Raw genomic sequence first — 21,205 nt, forward strand, 5'->3', positions numbered from 1 at the left:
TGACGCCGCTCGGGTGCCAGAGGTTGCTGGCCCTGGCGGGGCCGTCTAGGGGTAGGGCGTGTCATCAAGCTCCTCTCGTCCCTCCTTGCAGGCGGCTGCCTCGTTGGGGGTCGAGTCGATGCCTTTTCGGCGCCGTTCTTTAGCTGCCCCGACTCCGGCCCAGCCGTGGTCTCCTGCGCCGCGCTTTGGGGCGGAGGTCGTTTCGGTGTCCCCTTCGGCATCTGTCGACGTTGACCTGCCCCCGGTCACGGCCTCTACAGCGCCTAGCCATCGTTGGGTTGCTGATTCGTCTTCAGACGCCCCCTCCTCCTCTGAGGTTCGGAGGTTGATGGTTTCGTCTTCTCCGGAGACGGGTCGCCGCGTCGTGGCTTTTTCCCCGACGTCGTTTAAGGACGGCTCCTCGCTGTCACCGCAACCGCAGTCTTCAGACGGAGGCACCTCAGGTCTCCTATTCCTCGGCCCCTTTTCCCCCTTTCCGATCTTGGCCTTTCCTTCCTCCGGTGGGACTTTGGGACGGCTGCCTTAGCTTGCAGCTGTCGCCCACAGCCGAGCTGCTTTTCCCCACCGCGGGGCCCTATGGAGGCGGGTGTTGCCTTCGCTCGGGCTGTTTCTGCAGCTGCAGGTATCCTGCGCATGGGCGATTTAGCTGGCCATTTCCCCGCGGATCATCTTCTGGAGGTCCTAAATCAGGGCTCTGGTGGTCGGGAGATGGTTCTTCCCTTTGAGGCTTCGCTCAACACTTCACTTTTGGGGGCTTGGGGGCGGCCGCCATGGGGGACCCGGTGCCCCAACAACTTCTGCACTGACACCGCACTGCGCCGCATGATCCTGCCTGTCTTTCCGTTAACCCTTCTACCAGGGGTCCTCTTCTACAGACTGCCTTTCCCTCCCTGCCATCGGTGTTGTCTCCCCCGTCACAGAGGCCCGCTGGTTAGATTCCTGGGGGCGCAATATCTTCGCCTCCACCAGAGCAGCCTTGCAGGCCCTTAACACTCTGTGTGTCCTGGCTAGGGCCACTTTTTGCTTGTGGAACTCAACTGAGTCCCCTTCTGTCTGCTGTTTCTCAGGAGGGTGGTGCCTGTTTTGATCTGCGGCACCTTGTGTTGTATGGCCGGGAGCTGGCGTCTTTCATTCTTCGCTCCGCTCTGGACATTTCAGAGGTGCTTGGTCGTACCATGGCTTCTTCTGTGGCCCTTCGCCGAAATGCCTGGCTACGGGATAGTGTGTTCCCGGAGAACGTTAGGGAACGTTTGGTGAACCTTCCTTTTGATGGCACTCTTTTGTTCCTGCAGACTCTGCCATTCAGAGGTGTCTGGCCGGGCTTCGACCTCCTCCCCCTCTTCATCCCCCCCCCCCTCAGTGACTGTTGAGTCATTCTGGTTTTGAGAGGTGCTCTCCATTGTGTTCTGGGGCCTTGTTGCGGGTAGCCCTGGTTGTGTGTGTTCTGTTTGATTATTGTGCCTTCCGGTACTTTTGTTGGACTTTGGTGCTGTTGGCTGCTGGTCCAGCCCCTTTTTGATTGTGGTTTTGGCTGTTGGTCAGCCGTTTTGGCCCTGAGATTAGGCCTTCTGTGTATTCTTTTTGACTGATTGGCAAGCCATCTGCGGTTCCTCCGCGAGTCTTCTTTGTTGTACTTTGCTGCGGATATTTTATCCTAAGAGGGTTCCCATGTTCTTGGGACATAACATGCCCTATGTGGGGTAGTGGTAGCTATCATATAGCCCTATCATGTGCTGGGGAGGTGTGGTCGTCCTTTGGGTCTCTGCTCTCCATGGCGTCACGGTATGTCGCGGGTGCGATCTCCTCTTTCTGTCTTGTCCCATGCTTGAGGCTGGGGTTCTACTACTTAGTGGATTGGTTCCGTCCAGGGTGATCCCCTTTTGGGGTCGTTCGGGACGGTTTACTAGTCTTGCCCCTTGTTCTGAGCCTGAGATGGTCTGGGCGTTTAGTTTCGTGGCATTGTCAGCAGCTGGCTGCCCCCGCCTGCTCTTCTGTTCTGTGGCCGGCAACCTTGGCTTGGGCCTGGGCCGTTGTGAGGTCTTGTTCTTATTCTTCTGCATGCCTTCTTGCTGCGGCGCTGTTCTGTCTTGACTTGGAGCTGTGAGGGGCTCAGCGGCCCTCTTCACTGGGTTGTTTCCCGGTGGAGGGCTTTGCTGTACTTCTACCCCTTCCTTGGAGTCTGAAGGTGGCTCTTCTTCCTCTGCGTTGTCTATACCTTGGGGCTTCCGGTGGAGGTCCCTGGTACGTTGACTGGGCTCAAGGTGGTCTGGCCTCCTTCGTTTTACCCTTGCTTCTCCTGTTGGTGGAAGCTTGGTTGTCTCTTGTCGTTATGACACATCCCCTGTGGGGCTGGTGTACTGCCACAATTCTGAGGTTCTCTTCAGCTCAGGGCCTGCGACTCATCCCCTGTTGTGGTGGACGGGGCTATTTTTCCCTGTCCGGGTGACTGGTCCCCTGTTGGGAGTCTTGTGCTCCTCTGAAGCTGGAGAGGTCCTCTTGCAGACCCTCCTCCCCTTTGGGTATGGATAGGGTATCTATTCTACGTTAAGGAATCTGCGGCTAGTAGTCTCTACCAGATGTACGAGTTACATACCTTTGGTAACGATGTATCTGGTAGAGAGTCATTCTAGCTGCAGATTCCTTCACAACCCACTCTTCCTCCCCGTTCTGTGAGGACACTCTGCTTGGGTTTTATGCAGTTGCCTTCCTTTGGGTGTCTTTTCTTCTATGGGTGTTCTCTTTCTTTTTCTTCTGGTCAGGCATCTATCCGGTTAGTTTCCCTCCAGCGTGAGGACCTACTTTGGCTCTTCCTATCTATTGTTAGAGTTCTGATCCCCTCCTGGTCTTCGTTGGGGGTTCTTTTACCTGTCCTTGACCAACTCCTTCTTCCAGGAGGTATGGCCATTCTTGGCAGTATAGTCTGGAGATTAATTACTGTTGCTCCTCTGTTCCGGGCTTGCAGACTTTCTTTCTCTTTCTTTCTTTCACAACGCTTTCTCATGCTTGTGCCTCCAGGGTGGCCCTTGATTTGGCTTGCAAGGTGGTTCCACAGAGTGGTGCTTACGCTTTCCTTGTTATGTCTTTGCCCCTCTGGCCTGCTAGTGCTTTACTGTCATTTGGTGCTTTCGCCTTGGTTTACACCAGTTGTTCCTCAGAGTGGTGCTCTGCTCTTTCCTGCTGTTGTCGCCTTCTGGTGCCTCCTAGCAGTGTTTCTCACCTTTGTTTCTCTCTATTTTGTCTATCTGTTTTTTTCGCAAACTCTTCCTATGCTCTCCTCAGTTTTGTTGTGATGGCTCCGCGATGTGGTGCGGAAAAGTTCTCCGAAGCAAACTGACGTCAGTGCGTCGGGGTGGGGCTTATGTGACCTCTCTGACGTCACGTCTGCGGAGGACGTCGGGCGGAGTCGCGTGGCACCACCCCCTCCTGGCGCGCCGGGATGCTGGGCAAGAAAGTTTTATACGTCCAGTCTCACGCCTGGGGATTATTCTTCGCCAAGGAATCTGCGGCTAGAATCGTCTCATCCAGATACATCGTTACCGAAGGTAAGTAACGCGTACATTTTCGGTTCTAAATCAATGGGACCCACTTATCCTTATGTTTTATCATTGAATGAGCCCATAGATCCCTGGCTCAGAAGCCCCTGCCGGGAGCCCCGCCTTGCTCTGTGATTGCAAAGTTCTTGAACTACAGAGACAGCGATGTGGCCCTGCTGGGGGCAAGATCACAGGGCCACCTTACACACGACTCCGGACACATTATTATTTTTCCAGATTACACCCATCATGTTCAGACACAGCGGAAATCCTATGACTTAGTGAAGAAAACACTTTGCAATATGAACCTCTCCTATATGTTTCTCTATTCTGCACAACTTCAAGTGCTGCATGACTTGAAATTGCATTTCTTTGATACTCCGGAGGAGGCTTGGACCTGGCTCACAGAGCGGCATCCACTTAAGAAGCACCAACCGGCCTAGTGGGAAACTAACCATCCCTCGGCGGCGGGGTCAGGGGAGTCAGGCTGTAGGTGCACCAAAAGAAATCTGTATGGAGGAATCACAGCCCCTTTGAACACGGAGGTCTCCACAGAATCGGAAAGGGAGTGGAGGAGACCCGGGGGAGGATTGGGGGGAGCCCCAGGCCCCGGCTCCAAGAGACACTCCAGAGAACTTCTAAAGGTGACTAGGCCCGGGGGGGCATAGGCATAGGACAGGATGCAGCTGCAGTCAGCCCTGTGGTATATTTAACATTTGCATGCCAGCACCATTATATCCTCCTGTTGCACATTAATATGCCGCTCCTCTGAGGGGGGTGGGACGGGCTCGCTGGTACTGCTGCCCTTTAACAGTGACTCAGAGATTCGTCTAGTTTTAATTGAGGGAGTTGGGTGACAGATGCTTCTTCAGGGAAGGAAGTTTAGGGTGAAAGGGGGATGGGGATTGTTTGTTTTGTTATTTTAATTCCCTTTATTGCTCGTATGCTCTCATTTCTAGGTCCACATTACATGTACATGCACCGTATGGTTCAGCCTTCCAAGTTGGGGGGTCTGTCGTGATGGCCTCCCTTTAGGTGGGGGTGGTGGGCGCCTGGCCCTGTCCTCCAGTATTACCCAATAACTCTGCTAACCTGTATGTCCTCACCCTCATGACGTGGAATGCCAACAGGCTTCTAGACCGGATTAAATGAGAGGCAGTGATGCAGTTTGTGCCCCGACACTCCCCAGCAATTTTGATGTTTCAGAAGACCCATCTTCAGGGCACTAGGTGTTCTTTCCTGGTCTGTAGGGGCTACGACAGGGTATTTCATGCTGGGTACTCTTGCGGCTCCACTCCTGCACAAAACCCTGCCCATGGTGGTCTCTAGGGTCTCACTGGATGAATTTGGACGCAATGTAATCCTTGAGGGGTCTCTGTAGGGTGACTTGTTTAATGTGATCTGTGTGTGCATTCCACCTGCACTGACCCGTTCCACAGTGGCGAGCCTTAGAGGGCTTATTTTAGCCCTGTCACATGGGCTAAAAATCATTGAGGGGGCTTCAACGACATTATGACCAATACCAATTGGCAGGGGCTAACCCTCGCTTTGCAAAGGATGAGGAGGGGCTTCTCTGACTGTGTCGCGTGGCTGGGACTTATTGACATTTGGAGACTTTGGCACACTATAGATCATATAGGTGGTCACCATGGGCTGCTTTCCAGTGGAGATTGATTTGGCTACGCTGGTGGTCTTGCCTAAACCGGGCCACCCTCCGGACCGGTGTACCTCATACCACCACATCTTACTCTTTAACACGGAGGTCAAGACCTACGCTAACCTACTGGCTAACTGACATTTAAGAGTGCTGACCTACCTGGTCCACTCAGACCAATGTGGCTTTATCCCTCATCGCAGCACAAGACATTGCATTCTGAGAGTCCACCTGGCTCGCATTTGTTCCTTGGAGGAGTGTGGGGGTAGGTGGTGTTGGTGGCGGTAGCGCTGATGCTTATCGATTTCGAGAAGGCATTTGATACCCTGCACTTGCCGTTCTTGGAGGAAACTCTTATCAAGATTCGGCTGGAAGCGCTGTTACTGGCCCACATCAAAGTGATGTATGCAACTCCTCAAGCCCTGGTTCACATAAACGGAGTTGTCTCCCCCAGATTTCCCATCCGGAGGGATAAATGGCAGGACTGGCACCCTTCCTTTTTGCGCTAGCCATTAAGACGCTGGGGGCCTGGGTCCGCTGTGAAGTACAGGTGTGGGACTGCACCTGGGGGTGGCAAAGGAGGATAGGATTGATTTGTACCCAGACATTGTCCTTCTGTTCCTCTCGCGGCCCACTAAAGGAGGGCCCCTGTTGATTTGCATCTTAACTACCTTCGTTCTGCTTCCGGACTGAGGGTTAATTGACCCACATCCCTCCTGGTGCCCCTAAGAGGGGACCAAAAGGATGAGACCTGGCACCCGGGGATACTTATACGCCAACTTAGCGTCCTGTACCTGGGAGTACATATATCATTGGGAGCCGGAACTTTCTTGCAGCCTGAATCGTCACCCCTTGCTGCGCAGGGCCTTGAATGATATGGCCCAGTGGAGAAAATTGCTCCTTAACCTCATGGGCAGGATTGCCCTGTTTAAGATGATGACACTCCCTCGGTGACTCCTTGCGTTGCAAAATGTCTCCCTTCAGATTCTACAGACCTGGTTTAACACGCTGGAATCACTCGTGAAACAATTCTTATGTGATTAATTATCTCTCCCCCTCCCCCCCCGCCGCCCCCCAACCATTTTTAAATTTTGCAGATGTGTCTGAGCTACCTACGAGGGGGTACTTGCTATGTGGACATTCATTTATATTATTGAGCTGTGCAACTCCTGACTGCAAATGACTGGTTACAAGGGAGGACCCTTTGTACCAGGGGGAACGGTGCACTAATTGGGTTGGAGAACATAACGCACATTTTATATGGAGTGCCAATTCCTGCACACTTTTCCGAGGTGGTCTTCAAGGTCTGGAGGGTGGCACTGCACTGGACGCGCAGGGACCGCATACTTACATTGGAGACGTCCCTGTGGGTGGGTCGATGACTGGTATGGGTGGAGAATCTCGAAGGGGTCTGAGGTTGGGACCGGGTTGGGATCTCGCATTTGGGAGATGTGTGGGACAGGGACCATATTCACTCCTTCCAGGAGCTGCATACTGATTCCATATGCACAAATTCCCGTTTTTCAGTTACCTGCAGCTCAGACACGCTTTCTCCTTATATCAGGATACCCTGGGGTATGTCCCGGATTGTAGCCCACTCGAGGTTCAGGTGCTGATTTCTGCGTTGGGGAAAGGAGGGATGTCACAATTAAACAAGACCCTAGGCCCACACTCACCGGTCCAATTGGATGTCCTAAGGAGGAGAAGGTGAGTCCAATGGAGGATGTGGCCTGACAATATGCTTGCATGGCCCCTTGCACCGTGGTGATTTCAGCATGACTACTCCAAGTCCAGTTTGAATACTTACACCAGGCATATCTCACACCCTACAGCCTTTTTTAAGGCCTCATGTCATCATGCCTACGCTGCCTGGAGTACAGTGGAGACTTCTACCATGTGGTATGGACCTGTCCAGTTATACAGCAATACTGGACAGGTGTCCTCTCCATACTGTCTAGGGCGGTGGGGGACAACAAATTGAGACAAACCCTAGACTGGAAATACTTGGCATCTTTGAAGATATGGGGAAGACCCCCAAGGGGACAGGATACTGGTGGGGATGATGTTGGCTAAAAGAGACGTTGCTAAATACTGGAGGTATTACACCGCACCCCCGCTGGAGACCTGGACGGAGGGTATGGACTTGTGCGTACAGTTGGAGGAGACAATTTATACTGCTTTTTGGTACCCCCGCAAATATAACAGAGTCTGGAGCAAATGGTGGAGCTAGTACGCTCTGGAAAGTCTTGGCTGAATAGAGTTATAATCCATACCAGGTGTGGCTCCTGGGGATCTAAGTTGGGAGGTGGACCTATTAGGAAGGCTTTGTATTCAATGTGATGGTTTGGTGAGAGCAATGCTTGCTGAGTTAGAAATCAGTAAAAATGTTCTTATAAAAAAAGTTAAAGTTGATGTTATTTTAACAGTTTATGAGTCATTAGAGCTGTCATTTCCTTAACACCCTGCTTCACGTGACTTTCCTTGCAAGGTCTACCATACGACAGGGAATTGTATTAATGGAGATGACTGCATGTTCTCTCATGAGCCTCTCACTGATGAAACAAGAGAGCATCTGGACAGGGTAAGAAATTAAAAGGTTATGGTTCTGTGGCGATTAGTGCTACATCCACTATTGTTGAATGACAACTTTTTTTTTAAAGGCGGTGTTTCTTGCAAACCATGTAGCACAGTTTGCCCTCTCCCGTGCAGCAAATGTGATTCCAGCATTTTAGGACACACAATAATTGGTTGCCTTAGGTGGGCTTTAGTTTTTTTCTTTGTTTCATACTTCCCTTTTTGCTTGCTTTTAGGGGAAACAGTATTTAGTTAACAGAAGCATAACAGAATAAAATAAAGATATATTTCAGAAAAGTACAATGCATGAATAACAATACTTGTCATTTAAAGGCAAAAGAATAAACATAGAATAATTTTCCTTCCATAGTCGCCAGTTCCATAGTAATGAGCTTTCGATGTGGGTTTAGTTAATGGTTAGCTTCCCTGGAATTGGTGCGTTATTTATCACTGAGTGTGTTTGGCATGGGGCCCTATACATTATGAAATGTCTGACATGTTCCTACTGAAGAGTAATTATTGGTTTCAACATCACTGGTTTACCCCTCCTCCTTATCCACTGCCTTCCTATGTAGTGGGTTGATGCCTTTGCCACTATGTCAAGGTGTAAGTCCTGGTCCACAAAATCTTATTTTGTGGCACTGGGTGTCACCTCATGTATCTAATAAAGTAATTTTCTTTTTTTATTACCTCTGATAGCGTTTACTGTGCACCCTCCCCCTCCATAATTTATGGGTGGTACTGGATGTGTTTATGAATTCCCTTTGTCCTCTCCCGCACCAGAGACAATCTGGTGCAAGTGCATAACACTGGCCCTTGCAATCACTGTGGCACAAGAGGAGGGCCCACCCTTCATTTGCCCCAACATCTAAAAATGTCTGTGAGATATGAGAGCGTCAGGAGCTCCTCACTAAATTTTGCTGGGAGGGTTCATTATTTTGCTGAACATCATTGGTCTGGTGTTGTAGTGTACCTCAACGGGTGCAGATGCATTCTTGTACAATACACCCTTTGGAAATATTTTAACTAAACTAGATTTCAATATTACTACAATATGGCAAATCAAACCTCTCCACCTTCAGCCTCATCCACATTACCGTCGCCCCACCTAAACCACAGAGTCTTGAAGGAGTCTTATATGATTGCCGTCAGGCCACTATGCAACTTTGAGCCTAGCTTAACATTTATTTTGTCCCTGATCTGTTTAGCTTTGAATATATATGATCACACCAATATATTTTAGGTAGTCCTTGAAGGCATTCCGAAGCTGAATGTTTTTCTAGCGTTTATGATTTTGGAGTTCAATTCATTCCTTAAAGCTTTATTCATTTTGACTACCTTCAGTGAATTGACATTGGTTAAATTAGATATTTCGAAACATTTCAGTAGGTTTTCATTGGTAAAGATATATTTCCACTCTATTATATGTTCCCTTACTCCACAGTAATTGCTGCCACTTTGCCTTAGTGAAGTTTTCTTCTGTGTCTCCCATGCAGAAAGTGAAATCATTTGTTATGATCACATGCCTCTTTAGGTGTATCAGAGGCTGGTCTTGAGATGCTTAGGTGTTCATTTACAACTGCTAGTTGAAAGTTCCAAAACTAATTCTGTAGGTTTGGTAAGCCTAATTCTGGGGCAGTAATTTAAGCTATCCTCTGAATTCCATTTCTGTGTTAATGTTTTCAAGAACTTTGAGAATGAGGAGGTTGTTTAACTTTTCGCTTCTTGCCTTTTGGTTCTGCCTAACTTGTATGGCAAACCTAACCCAACCTGCTACGTCTTGAAGAAGAAACTGCTAAGAAAATAATTTATGCAGGGGTTATTCCGTCCAAACTCAATTGGAGTAAGTTTCCTGCCCACCTATTACTTAATAATTATCTACTCTCATGGCCATTCCCTTAGAACCTATACACAAAGCTGACAAACATTGCCTAACAAAGACGTAAGCCTTGTATCTATCAATAATATCTGCCATTTGAGTAACCAAAGTAGAAGCTTTTTATTTAAGGGAGCAGTATTTCTGTAATGATTCTGTAATAGGAAAAAATCCAATACATCCCACAGAGCAGTTTGCTGACATACATAATAGCTCATCTGTTGAGCAAAGTGGGGAAACCCCAAAGGGTTCAGAGTCTTTGCTTATAAAATGAATGTGAGGTTATCGATTGATACTTAACATCTCAAAATTCTTAACCGAAGAATGTAATACTCCAGAGACTATACCCTCAAATTATCACCTTGAAGATTGGGACCTAGAGTCACTTCTGACTCCTCATGAAGATACAGTATTCTATAGTGGTCCATAAATAAATATCAAATGATAAGACTATCATTGGATAATTGAGTGAGTTACGAGCTCTGGGCTAATATTCCCTAAAACCCTGTCATATGAGGTCAGGACCTCATCCTGACTGCCATAAGGGGAGTGGATATCAACTGAAGCCTGGTATTTGCCCTTATTATAAAGACTACTGATTTGCAGCCGACTGCTACGTAGTTGAAACCTGGTCTGGCCAGGTTGTGTCTCTGCATTTCGTTGCCTAGTGTGATTAGGTTTTCTAGATCTTTCATCAACATTTTGTGTGCCCTGGAATTTAGCTCACTAGTTTTGATCCATACACATTACAGCCCTCAAGAGAAGTAGTTATACCACCCAGAAATAATAATTCTTCTTGTAAAAATATTCTCCAAAGACCCATCTGGTCACTACAAGGTTGTCTTTAGACTTAAGTTGATTGATTCGCCTGGGTCAAAAAAAATAAAAACTAGGTGTGGTGTATTAAGTGGCATGGAAAAAGGCAGATAATTTTCAAAATGACGTGCCTCAAATTACTCATGCCACAAACATAATTTACCCATCCTTGTGCCTTTTATTACATGTAAAATTGCTATCCAGTTACTTAACATACAACTATAGTATTTACATATTTTTAAACAACTCGGTTGGTATCTTAATTACATGAAACTGAATATAAATAAGGCTCTGTGTCTAAAGCGTGTAATCTATAACTAGTATTTAGTTTACTTGTATTTATTATTTCAAAGTTGTACTATTCCGTCTTTTTACAATTTCATTAGGTATTTGTGTTATACTTGATGACACACGTTTAGTCCCATGATTCCTTTTTACGGGCAACACAATTTTAGCCTCCTTAATCTTAGTGTTCACTACAAGTTGGTTTCATCTTTCATTTTGACCGTTTACAAGTTTTTTGGGTCTCTAAATGAGCGATACATCTCAGGCTCAGTATGCCACTAATTTATAATGAACAAGCATGAACTTTGTTTTCTTCTCACTTACACAATTTGACATGTTTTTAGAGCCAGTCTTTTGATAATTAAGCAATTTCAGCCTCGTTTTTTCACCAATGCAAACACGTGCTTACTATTGGAATTCACTGACTAGTCCCCTTTTGCCGAAGCTAGTAAGTTGTGAGTAATTTTAATGCAATACCTGCAAAGGTTTGATCTGGTGTGACATTGGCACGGATGGATTCCTTAAGTATGATGACAAGCTATAATAATTACACACGTGTTTTACTGTTCGGTTATTAAGTATGTTTTCTTTAAGTACCTTTGCCTTACACTGTGAATTTAAATGATGTCTACGTTCATATTGATTGATCAAATAGGAATGGATGTGTCTCTAAAATTTGTTATACAAATGTGTCCACCAAGAACAAAGATCACTGTGTTGTACCAAAATTAGCCTGGAGGCTATTGTAATTTCTCTTAGGGAAATGTCTGGTATCTTGAACTAGCTTTTATTCTGATTTGATACAGCCCATTAATTTTATTTGGTTAACTCTAAATTGTTTCATGCCGGTAGAGCAATTTTCTGTTAAAGTCAAATGAAGAGCAAAGGATTGGACACCTTTCTGTTTCTTTTACTTTAGATGCTGGCTGAGGATGCCGAAGCAGGTGCAGAAGATGAGCGAGATGTGCAGGAATTAAAAAAACAGGGCATTAATCCTTTACCGAAACCTCCTCCTGGTGTAGGTCTACTGCCTACACCATCTCACCCACCAGGGCCACCCCCAGGCCCACCACCGCCTGTTCCTTGTGGCCCTCCACCTGGACCACATAGCCTACCACCCGTACCTCTGCCAGGGCCACCATGTCTACCAGCACCACCATGTGTCCTACCACAAGGACCACCACCACAGATTTCACCACCAGGCCCACCTCCGGGATCACATGGCACACCACCAGGATCACTCGGCCCGCCACCTCCAATGTCACCAAATGGCCGACCAGTGTCTGCAATCCCAGGTCCTGGAGATACAATTGCTGTGGATTCCATGTCTGCATGCCCTAATACTGGTGCTCCTTTGTTTGGGGGCTCAGTACCTGACTGTGCAACGCAGATTAGCCCCATGCCTGAATTATCCGTGCCAAGTGAAACATCAGCTGATGGACTAACAGCTGGGGAGTCTTCACCACCACAGCTTACACCACCACTTCCTTCGGGGTCATCGCCCCCTCCAGAAGCGGGGGATCAAGAAGATGATGATTTGGACCAACTTGATCCGTTATCCCAAAGAAAAATCCCATCTCTGTTTGAAATTGTGGTGCGACCTACACCCCAGCTGGCTCACAAACTTGGAGTTAACAGGTATAGAATGAGTACCTGTGTTATCATAGCTAAATCATTGATTGTGAAATAATGGCTAAACTTTGGCTTGCTTGAATTGAATATAGCCTTATAGCCCGCCGTAGAGGGCTATACCGGCTATTAAAGGCCCTCTCCAGCGTTAAAGGCCCCGAGCCGAAGGCGAGGGCCTTTAACAAGGGAGAGGGACTTTAATAGTGGTATAGCCCATCTACGAAGGGCTATAAGGCTATTAGAACATTCTGTCACTAGAGGACAGAATGTTCTAACAAAAAAACAAAGCCTTTTGGGAGCGTGAGGGGATTGGAATCCCCTCAGGCTCCCTGAAGCCTTTGTTCACAGCCAGAGCTGTGAACAAAGAAACATTGGAATGTTGTAGCTCCAGGCTTATACCAGCCATTATAAGCCCAGAGCACTCCATTGTTTTCAATGGAGCTCCCAACATTCCAATGTTCTAATTTGGTTTATGTAAGGTATATTTCAGCACTGTAATTTTGTAACTATTCAATCACCATGTTACCATTTGGGAATTAATGCACCTTTAGTGGTAGGGACTTGTTCAGTAAAAACCGCTTAACACTTTTGTCTTAAAGAAAGCCACAAAATAGGAGATATTTGTCAAATTATGTCATTTAAGAATGTAGTAAGTAAGAGCTGGGCCAAATCCTGATGGTTCTCATAGAGCGACTTATAGCCTTTTAGGTTCACTGTTCAGTGAAAAGTCATAAAAGGATTTAATTCTTAGAATGGATCTGGCTGGGGCAGACATCATTCTCCCTGCTATTTAGGTCTCTACTAAGATGCTCACCAGCTTCATGTTAGGCATTGATGTATCACTCACTTTTGACACCTCTCTATGTTGAGATACATTTCTACACACCCTTTGAGAAGCTACACATTAAGAATCTGCCTTGACTCTAAAATGTCAGCTGAGGCTCTGTTCTCATAATGTACATTTTGTAGATTCTTTCCACTCGACGAACAGTGAGCCAAATCTAATCCCTCAAGAGTATGATGAACTCCTATATTTTTATTGACCCTGTGTTTGGTTAAACAAGGTCATTCTAAAATATATGAAATGCTAACTGTGCCAGAGAACAGCAGACTGAAAAGAATCAAGTGCTAACTCGTGCTCTATGTTTCTTCCCTGCTTATTTCAAATGTAGAACATGCTGAGGGGCTGAAGCTTTGACAAAATAATTATTGGTTCACTTAGTATTAACACAGGCTTCAGTGGCAGCGTGGTGGACTCCTATGGATATCTAACAATTTAAGGTGCATGGTCCAAGAAAGAGAAGCATTTAACATTTTAACACTCTGCAAGTTTGGACCGTCAACAAAGCCCCCAAATAATGTCTTGATTGTAAGGGTGACCTCTGTCCTTTTTTTGACGGACTATACCACTGATGTGTGTTAACCACATCGCTGCTGTGGTTATTTTTCCCCTGTGCTGGCAATTGCCATTTTGCTGGTGTCATGACGAGCTCAGCTCGTCATCAGCACAGCTCAACTGTGCCTCATGATGAGCTGAGCTCGTCATGAGCATGGAAGGGGTTAATTAACTCCATGAGTATGAGGGCATGCAATGTAGGATCTTCTCAAAGGCAGTCCATGCGCACTGGTGGCCGGACTCCTTAGGAACTATGCCTATACCTAAGACCTTAGCTAAGAACCTAGGAGTCTGGATGGATTCCTCGCTTAGTTATCAGACCCACACTAAGCGAGTGGCTGCCACGTGTATGGGCTTGTTAAGAGGCCTTAACCCTCTTTTGAAGTTCTTTGAACCAGCAGTGCGACAGCTTATTGTTCAATCCACTATTCTGTCTCGATTGGACTACGCTAGTGTGCTACTCCTAGGGGCCAACAAAGCTGTGACTCAACGGCTCCAACGAGTTCAAAACCTGGCAGCCAGGATGTTGGTGGGGCTTCCCCGCCGATGTTTGGTCAGATCTACCATCAAGGGATTGCACTGGCTCCCTATCTCCGCCCGGATTCAGTTTAAAGCTTTGTGTCTGGTGTTTAAGATTGTCAAACTTGGAAGCCCAGAACTTTTATGTACCCTTCTGACTCCATATGTTCCTCACCGTAACCTACGCTCACTAGGACAACACCTGGTGGCGGTACCACGGATTAAGCTCAGCCGCATTGGTGGCCGTTCCTTTAGATACATGGCGGCCAAACTATGGAACTGCCTGCCGCCCCTTATACGGGGGATGGAGGATGTGTTGGTTTTCAGGAAAGCAATTAAAACCCTCCTCTTTCCTTCAACATATCCTGTGAATGTTGCTGAGTGAGCTCTCTGAGATCTTTGTGCCAGTTAGATTTGTCAACGCCGGGACACCTCTTTGCTGGGGCAGCTTTGCGCTTTAAAAAAACGGTAACATAACATTACATTGATTCCTAGCTTAAGAAAAACAGCACACAAGGAGCTACTTGATAATATGAAAGCAGGAACTATTTGACCAATACAGTCAGAAGATCATAACCTTGTTATCAACAGCAATTTTGAAGAAATATTCTGGTTGTAGTGTTACTTCGCAGCATAATCTCTTTGCAACAACCAAAAAAGCAGAGACTTTGGATTAAGGTATCTGGGAATCATCTTCAGACATTGTTCAGTCTGTCTTTCCTGACACCACTCCTAGCAAAGGTATTGCTGAAGCTCTAGGACCCTAGAACCATGTTGATCCTTGGTTTTCAGGCATTTGCCTCGTATCTATGCGGGGCATTTCTTAGCTCCTGCACAGATGGTAGAAGGCACCATCAGAACCTTACTTCATTGAAAACTTGCCTCCTGAGTGCCTGCTTTCTTCTTCAAGACTGCATGATCATCCTCATAGACTACACAAGTCATTTAACAAGATAATTGCATTATATCGAATGGAATAGGTCCTATATATGGTGCTTGAATAAGAACATTAACCTAAGGACCTGTTAGGAAAAGACATAACCACTTTATCTTAATTACGTTACGTCTGTCTTTCAGTTCGCTTCTATTAAAGTGTATTAACAAACACTACTCCATACAGTGTTTTTTAGGCACCCTTTATCACCATTCAGTGGTATAAATTACATATTCATTACTCGCCTAGAGAATGGCACCTCAGGAGCTTAGCATAGTACTTCCTTAAATGATCAGTCTTCTTCCCAACCAGTGAAAAAGTCAGACCCTCAACTTCTGTCTTGAAAGGTTATTTTCGTAATGCATACCCATTTGCCAAGAGGTTTAGTGTGATTTGGGTCTGTAGTTTTAATACGCGTTTTACAGTATTCCATAATAGTAAGGGCCAGCTCAGGGCTCACCCTTCTTCCTTTTAGAAGTAATTTCAGATGACCATAATAATCTGACATTGTATCTTTCTCCTCTTTCCTCAAATCCACAGACTTTAGCAGAAAAATCTCTTTCCACTTTTAATGTAAAGATAGCTCTGAAATATTCTGATAAAATGAATGAGAATGTTAAACAATCTCTCTATAAATTAACTAAGTGTCCATAAAGGTTTTCCAGCTGCCAAACAAATCATTGCAAAGTGGATATGATCATTAATTTCCACTTTCATCTAGAGTATATGGCCCCATCCATTCAAGCCTTAAGATAGTACTACTAAAAATAGATCAGACCCTGCCACAGTTTACATGATTGCTCTATTCATTGATATTTTGGAGACAGCCATGTGTAAATCCATCCAAGCAAATTGGCAGAAAATTCACCCTGACTTGTAATTTTCTGATCTAAAATCTCTTTCCTCAGTAATGTTTCCTTTCTTCGTAGTTATTTTTGATAGTTTTTCAAACTCCTGAATTTGTCAGATTTAAATTATTGCCAGATAGGCTAGTTCATGTAATAATCAAGATATTTTCTTTTTAATAAAAAATAATCAGTGATCCCATGCAAAGGCTAAAGTATTCAGTGCTCATAAATTCAGTGAGAATGCCTATGATTGTGACCTCAGATTACAAGAAAGTAACTTTTATTTCATCACCCAAAGGGATACCCTTAGTTTACTCATTATTAGCTCAATCCTTACTATCTTGACCTCTGGTCCTCACATTTTTCGTGCTTCCTAGGTCCACCTCTGATTCTGTGCAATTCACTCCTCTCTAAATATCCACATTTGTCCTTCTCCCTTTGCCATTCTGATATTGGTAGTATGTTTTTGCTGAACCAATAATTGGCAGTGTCTCATTTTATAAGTAGGTAGCCCATCCCGATCAGTCTTCGTGTATATCTTCGGTGTGCCCCCTAATCACTATCCTGAGAATTGCCGTCTCTACTGGGAGTTTATTGGGTATCCTGAGGACCCGTGTAAGTATCGACTGAACACCGTTCTCGAGCTTTGTAATGTGTGTACAGGTCTACAGCAGGTGGATAACATTACATGAATCTTCGCTACGTCTCGTTCATTGCACAAAGAGTAATTCCCCCTTTTGTAAATATGTGTTAATCTGAAATAAAAACTGTGCAAAATCTTAAATTGTATGAATCGTAGTTGTGCAGAGGAATCTAGTTCTCTGGGCACTATTTTTGCTTCAAGCTATTCTGGGTCCGATGTCTGCTTCCCATTGGGCTCTGAGTCTCTCCATACAGTCACTACTGCCAGGTAAATTTGTCTAATCTGTTTTCTTCCCCGGGTTTCGATGGTGACCTTTGTTTCCAGGACTTATATTCAAGAAGTGCATCCAGTTTTGATCTGTAACCTCTTAGAGCATGCCTCTGCTGTAAATTTCTAAAGTAGTGGCTCGCGTGGAGTCTGATTTGATTTGATTTGATTTGATTTGTCCATTTCTAAAGCGCACGAATGCCCGGAGGTGTCTTGGCGCTATGAATTGTCCAGTTTCCGGTGCAGGTCTGGAGTTAGTGAAATTTATGCGGTGAAAAGCCAAGTCTTGATTCTCTTTCTGAAAATCTCCAGAGTTGGGCTGTTTTTTACGTCAAGTGGTAGTGAGTTCCATGTCCGTGCTGGATGCACGAGGAAGCTTCTTCCTCCCCAGTTTGATCGTTTGAACTTGGGTATCGCTATCAATTTTTTTTGACCTGATCTGAGAAGCCTTGAAGGTTCGTAGTGCTTCAAGTGAGTTTTCAGGAAGTGAGGGCCTTTGCCCTGCAGTGCCTTGTAGGTCAAGCATAGTGATTTAAACTTGACTCTTTTGGCTACAGGTAGCCAGTGGAGTGTCTCTAGTTTATGACTGATAGGCTGAAACTTTGGGATTTCCAGTATCAGTCGTGCCGCTGCATTCTGGAGTCACTGCATTTTTTCCATGATTTTTGAGCTGAAACATCAAATAACATGAGGTGTTTTGTATCACTAATGTCCCCTAATTTCGATTTGGTCCCAGCACTCCAATCCCACTAGTGCCGTTACCTGGGATATTTAAGTAAAGTGCTTCACTGACATCTTATTGGTTAGTCTGTTGCTCCTTTAATCTATTTCAATGTGGCTTTCGAAGCTCAAGAACCACTTTAGAGGGCATGAGCAATGAATCTGGGATCTCACACCCATGAAATTAATTTAGTATTCTCTTTTTCTCGAGGGATACTAGTTCTTACAGTATCGCTTGATCATCTCTTGCATCACATACCCTTTTGTTGATGACCAGAAGATGGGAAACACAATAATATAGCTTCATAGCACCATCTCCGAGGCGGCCATCAAATGGATATAGGGCATTTGTCCCATTCTATCCAGGGTGCTCTAGCGCACCTTACTTAGAATCTCAGAATTGTCCATGTCTTCATAAAAATTGCCCAGGAATTTGAAATGGGTAATTTTGCATTGTGTATAAAAATGTAGGGAGAATAAGGAGAGCGATACTCTCCCCCTTTCTCCTCCAAACCCCCACCTAGAGATGGGGAGAAAGTCCCATATGTTCATTTCTTTTAGCAGCCTGGTTGTTAACTGGGCCAGATTGAGCTCCCACCATAGTGCTGGATCAGTTTTGAATTGTATCACCAACTATTTAAACAGCTGTTTTGTAGGTTAATCTGTTAGAAGATTGAGGGCTGTTCAGTTTTGCCTCTAAATCCTCCCTAATGCACTAGCATGGTTCTCTTAGTCGACAAGTGGTGATTCTGTAGATATGAAAGATTGTCACTAACCTCGCTACGGTCTATCGTGGGTAGAGGCGAAACAGTAGCTTATCATCAGCGTACAAACGCTTGCAGTCTTCTTTGCCACCTACCCATTGAAATCCTTATATCAAGCCATCTTTCGTAATCCATACTGTGAGGGCCTTTTATTATTAATGTGTATAATAAAGGAGCTAGAGGTCATCTCTGACTGATGCCCCTCTCAATGGTAAGTGAGTTAGATCAGTGGTCCTTAATCTTTTGATTTCAGTGGACCCCCACTGGGTCAATACTGGAATCCGGGTATCCCCACTTAGCTATTATTGAAAGCTGTCGACCCCCGGCCTAATTTCTATGATGTGAACCTCAAAACAATATACAATAATATAAAAACAGGTATACCACAAACAAACACTCAAATATTGAAATATTTTGTTTATTTCAAATTCCAATATAGAAAAAAGTTTAGCATGTTCAATTTTGCTTCTTAATTTGTATCTACTTTATTCATTTTAATATTATTTAATTGTATAGGAGAGCCACCGACAGTCTGAGTAGGCCTCACGGACACAGGTAACCACTGGGTTAGATAAGTGCCCATTAGCTGTACTATGTTGCTTTTAACTCCTCAGTAGATGGCTTACTTATTAGATTGTTAGTTCGTTATTGGCACCACACACATTTCAGCTGAGAAGGCGTTGAGTACTTTGGAATAAATTGTAAGTGAAAATAAATCTCTAAAACAAAAATGTTGGCAATGCACACTATTCTTTGGTTTTTCAGTGTTTCTTGACTTGGGGAGTATGACTGATGAAACTCGGTCACCCGTGAAAACACGGTTGATATGAAATCCATGATGCCTCATTGGATTTAGACAAGGTTATTTCCTTGATAGTAGCTAACACCATAATCGATTCATTAAGTTACCTCTGCACCTAAGCAAAAATGCCTAAGGCCCTGAAAAAGTTCAATTGTAGATTCACAATACAGATTACAGTGGTGGGATAAAAGGCAGCGACACCATGGTGGTATTCTATGGACTGGTCTCTGTCTGGTCATCAGGTACATTGATCCATTTTTGCTGACTTCGAATGTTTTGCACTTATGTCTAATTTTTCTTGTTCTCCGACATTCTAAAGGACCTCATTATGGAGGCATATATGTAAACTCCTTTATCATAAATTTGTTCACCTCTTTCTTTTTGTTTTTATCACTAGTTGTAATAATTTGCATGTGTTGTCTGTTTCCCTCCTTCCTTCCAGGCCAACTGGTCCACAGCCTCCTCGCTTCCCTGGACCTACTGGGACCACTCCTGGCTCTCTGCATCATGAGGCTGGGTCTGGTACTCCTATGATGCCCTTTGATGGGGATGACTCTGGAAAGATGCCTCCTGGTCCACCCGGACAGGAATTCTACAGTGAGTTCTACCAAGACCCTGGCATGGAAATAGATTCCAATGCAATTGAAAATTCAGGTACTTATAATCGTTATTTTTAGTCTGCCGTTTACTTTCTTGGTATTGTAGACAGAGGGGTCCCCAACAGGTATAGGAGTAGGTAAGAGGCGAAGAAAGTCAAAATTAATTTTCAAACAATTTAAACAGAAAGTAATCAATCAAAGATATAATTAAAATGCAGTGTTTTATTCACCATGCATTCTTTTCATCACAGTTGAATCTATTCAATAAAGAGCAAAATACATACGTAATTGTGAATTGGTTCATGTGCCCAAGTAGAAAGAGGGAGGAAAGGGGGAGGTAGTAAAGTTTACACGAAAGATGTGACTCACTTTTCATTCATTAGAGACAGAAAACATACATTAAGGATTCTAGTATGAATTCAAAAAGATCCCTATCCAATCAGGGTCTTATACAGTAACAGAAGAATCTGAGAATTTTTCAACAAAAGTTTCAAGCTCCTATGAAGCCGTACAAATCGCGCCGGTGATAGGAGTTGATGACGGGTAGAAAAACAGTCTACGTTTCGACCCAATTGATCGTAGGGTGATTGAACCTTACAGTGCGGGTCTTCTTCAGGACAAACGGGGATGGGGGGGGGTGGGGCAAAACCTCCTGCTGAAAGTTGCAGGTCAGGGGGTGATCAGATTGCTAGTAATTGATATCCGAGTAAAAAAGAGATAATGGGCGTCCCAGACGGAGCTGCTAAATGGCAAAACCGATCTTGTTTGTGAGAGTTACTGCAATATTATCCAGCCTCTAGAAGGGGAGGTGCCTCTTAGAGTCAAAAAGGCGGCTTAACTGGTGTCAGAACTCCGTATCCATAGTTATCTGTACTGCCTCATTTATTAATGAATCCACAAATTGGTTGGGGCGTTTTCAATTTAATCCACCTCAATTCTAACCTAATGTTTAGGCTTAAATTTGGGCACACCATACAGAGGTCTTTTCTTTAAAGACCGCTTTGTGAAATCCCATTTTCCTTTCCTGGCTTCTCATACTATAGGCAGCACTTTGACCTAAATGGGAGAGTGGCAGATTTGTTGGTATTCTTTGGACCGAGCCCTGAGCCAATAGCATACCCTGACCGGTAACTGTATGTCATTTCTACAGAAGTGCGAAGTGTACTCTCTCGCCATATGTTATTAATTAGTGGCTTATTCCAGTAGGTACGAAGCGGTCCCATGACAAGGCTAACTGGACTATTATGCGCCTGCAAGTACACCAAAACATAACACTTTTTGTCATATTCAAGTCTTTATATCATACTTGCATAGTACACAATAACAAACCCTTTTTGTTGTTTTTA

At 45.0% G+C, this 21,205-nt stretch overlaps 1 protein-coding gene across 2 annotated transcripts in view; it reads left to right on the top strand.

Annotated features, from left to right (window-relative positions):
• Positions 1-21,205, top strand: part of ZC3H4 (zinc finger CCCH-type containing 4) — a 148,966-nt gene that overhangs the window by 101,881 nt on the left and 25,880 nt on the right. For both annotated transcript variants that reach the window (XM_086938483.1, XM_086938484.1), the window contains exons 10-12: positions 7,659-7,768; positions 11,658-12,376; positions 19,703-19,914. In XM_086938483.1, the coding sequence (XP_086794609.1) occupies positions 7,659-7,768; positions 11,658-12,376; positions 19,703-19,914 (1,041 nt within the window). The remainder of the gene's footprint in view (positions 1-7,658; positions 7,769-11,657; positions 12,377-19,702; positions 19,915-21,205) is intronic.

The sequence above is a fragment of the Lissotriton vulgaris genome, chromosome 9 (genome assembly GCF_964263255.1).
Source record: "Lissotriton vulgaris chromosome 9, aLisVul1.2, whole genome shotgun sequence".
Taxonomy (NCBI): Eukaryota; Metazoa; Chordata; class Amphibia; order Caudata; family Salamandridae; genus Lissotriton; species Lissotriton vulgaris.